At 58.2% G+C, this 1,798-nt stretch overlaps 1 protein-coding gene across 1 annotated transcript; it reads right to left on the bottom strand.

Annotated features, from left to right (window-relative positions):
* Positions 1 to 278: 278 nt before the first annotated feature.
* On the bottom strand, positions 279 to 974 carry LOC108355712 (cell cycle checkpoint protein RAD1-like; the record flags this gene model as incomplete). The annotated part of the gene is made up of 1 exon (XM_017606850.1): positions 279 to 974. A coding segment is annotated over exon 1 (696 nt), but the record flags the coding sequence as incomplete, so codon positions are not given.
* Between the last annotated feature and the right edge of the window lie 824 nt (positions 975 to 1,798).

The following is a 1,798-nucleotide window of genomic DNA, read 5'->3' as shown; positions in this document are numbered from 1 at the left end:
CAGAATAAACGATAAATTCGAAACGCAAACACACACCTTCTTCATCTTCTTCTTTAGTCGCCCTCCACCGAGGGCAGCAGGTAGAACTCGATGAAGCACTTCGGCACCTCGTCATTGAGGTCCTCGTCGCTGAAGGAGGACTCCTGGCTGATCATGATGCCGCGATTGGCACGGCCACCACCACCTCCACCACCACCACCACCAGTTCGTCCTCCTCCTCTTCCTCCTCCTGAAGCCGCCGTAACGTTGCCATCGCCCCCTCCCTGGACACCGCCCACATTGCCGTCCAGGCGAATGAGAAACTGCAGGTTGAGCAGCCCCTGTGGATCAGTCCGTATGGACACCTTCGAGGCGAGAATGAGCGGCCGCAGGGTGCTCTTCATGTGCTCCATCAGGTACTGGTTCTTCATCGGCACCGTGCACTCGTAGTGCTCCACGTAGCCCGACTCGGGGCTGATGCGGTTGAGGAAGGCGCCCCGGTCGCTCTTGGTGGCCATCTCGAAGGCCACCTCAATGTCATTGCTGATGCCCAGCGTCAGGTGGGAGGAGGTGCTGTCCGCACACCGCCAGAAGTCAATCAGCGGCTCCGCGTCGATGATGATCTTGTTGACGAAGGACATGTTGAAGACCACCAGCCGGTCCGGGTTGTAGGTGTTGACGCAGGCGGCCGCCTCGTTGTGGTCGCCCAGCACCTGCAGCTTCAGCTGCTCGCAGCCGCCGTCCTTCACCACCGGGTACTTCAGCGCCAGCTGCACCTTGCTGTTGTCGAAGAGCGGATCGTCCGACTTGTGCTGCTCCGGAAAGAGAATGTTCAGCGCGGTGAGCAGGTCGGCCATGCGAAACTCGAAGCACAGCGTCCGGTCGTCCGGCAGCTGGTAGCGCTTGAAGAGGTTGCGGTCAAAGAAGGCGGAGGCCTGCACCGAGCGCGACGTCTCCTCGCAGGTGATCTTCAGGCCGCGGTCGGTGATGGCCATGACGGCGTGCTTCCTGATGGTGATCGCCTTCAGCAGCGGGATCAGCGCCCGGACGCCCTCAATTTCGCCCATAAAGGTGGGGCCGGCGAAGGACGGCGGGTTCGGTCGGAGTATTTGAGAGGTGCCCACTCCGCCGCCGCCGATGTCGCCATTGGCAGCCAGAGCTCGGCNCCGGGCACGTCGCTGAGCGAGGAAAGGTGGTACGGGTCGTGCTGGGACATGACGATGATGATCGGGTAAAGAGCTTCGATGTTGGAACTTTGGCACTTGAAAGGGCGCGATTTCTAAATGACGCAACAGCGGCGGTGGCAGAAAAATGCCGTTCTGTTTTGATTGCCACCGGCGACTATTTGCACGAGGACACCAGCGGCCGACCGTTCCCACACAAGCGGACAGTCTGACACTCGCTGCTCGGGCGAAAACACACACTCACACACAGGGAGAACACTCACTGGGGTATCACACACTTCCACAGTGCTTCTTCATCTTCTTTCCCATCATCATCATCTTCCTGGAACTGGTCATTGCGGCGGCGGCGGCGCTCACCTTCACCACCTCCCCTCTTTCCAGTCTTCAAATACTCTGTGATCTCCACCCCAGTGCAAATAGCAATCAGGTACGAAGAGGAGGAGGTATGGCCTGTGAAAGTCTGATTCAAGTCAACAACAGCTAACGCTTTTCCATTTCTAAATCAGCAGTCCGTTCCCTTCGAATTCAACACCATTCTTCATCGGATCACCCCCATCCCAACCACAACATCATCATCCACAACAGGAATGTCTTCATCAGAGGAGGTCAGCTGGATTACCTGGTTCTGCGGCCTG

This window comes from Rhagoletis zephyria, unplaced genomic scaffold (assembly GCF_001687245.7).
Source record: "Rhagoletis zephyria isolate East Lansing unplaced genomic scaffold, Rhagoletis_zephyria_1.1 Rzeph_scaffold_48999, whole genome shotgun sequence".
NCBI lineage: Eukaryota > Metazoa > Arthropoda > Insecta > Diptera > Tephritidae > Rhagoletis > Rhagoletis zephyria.
This window is presented reverse-complemented; position numbering and strand designations above follow the sequence as displayed.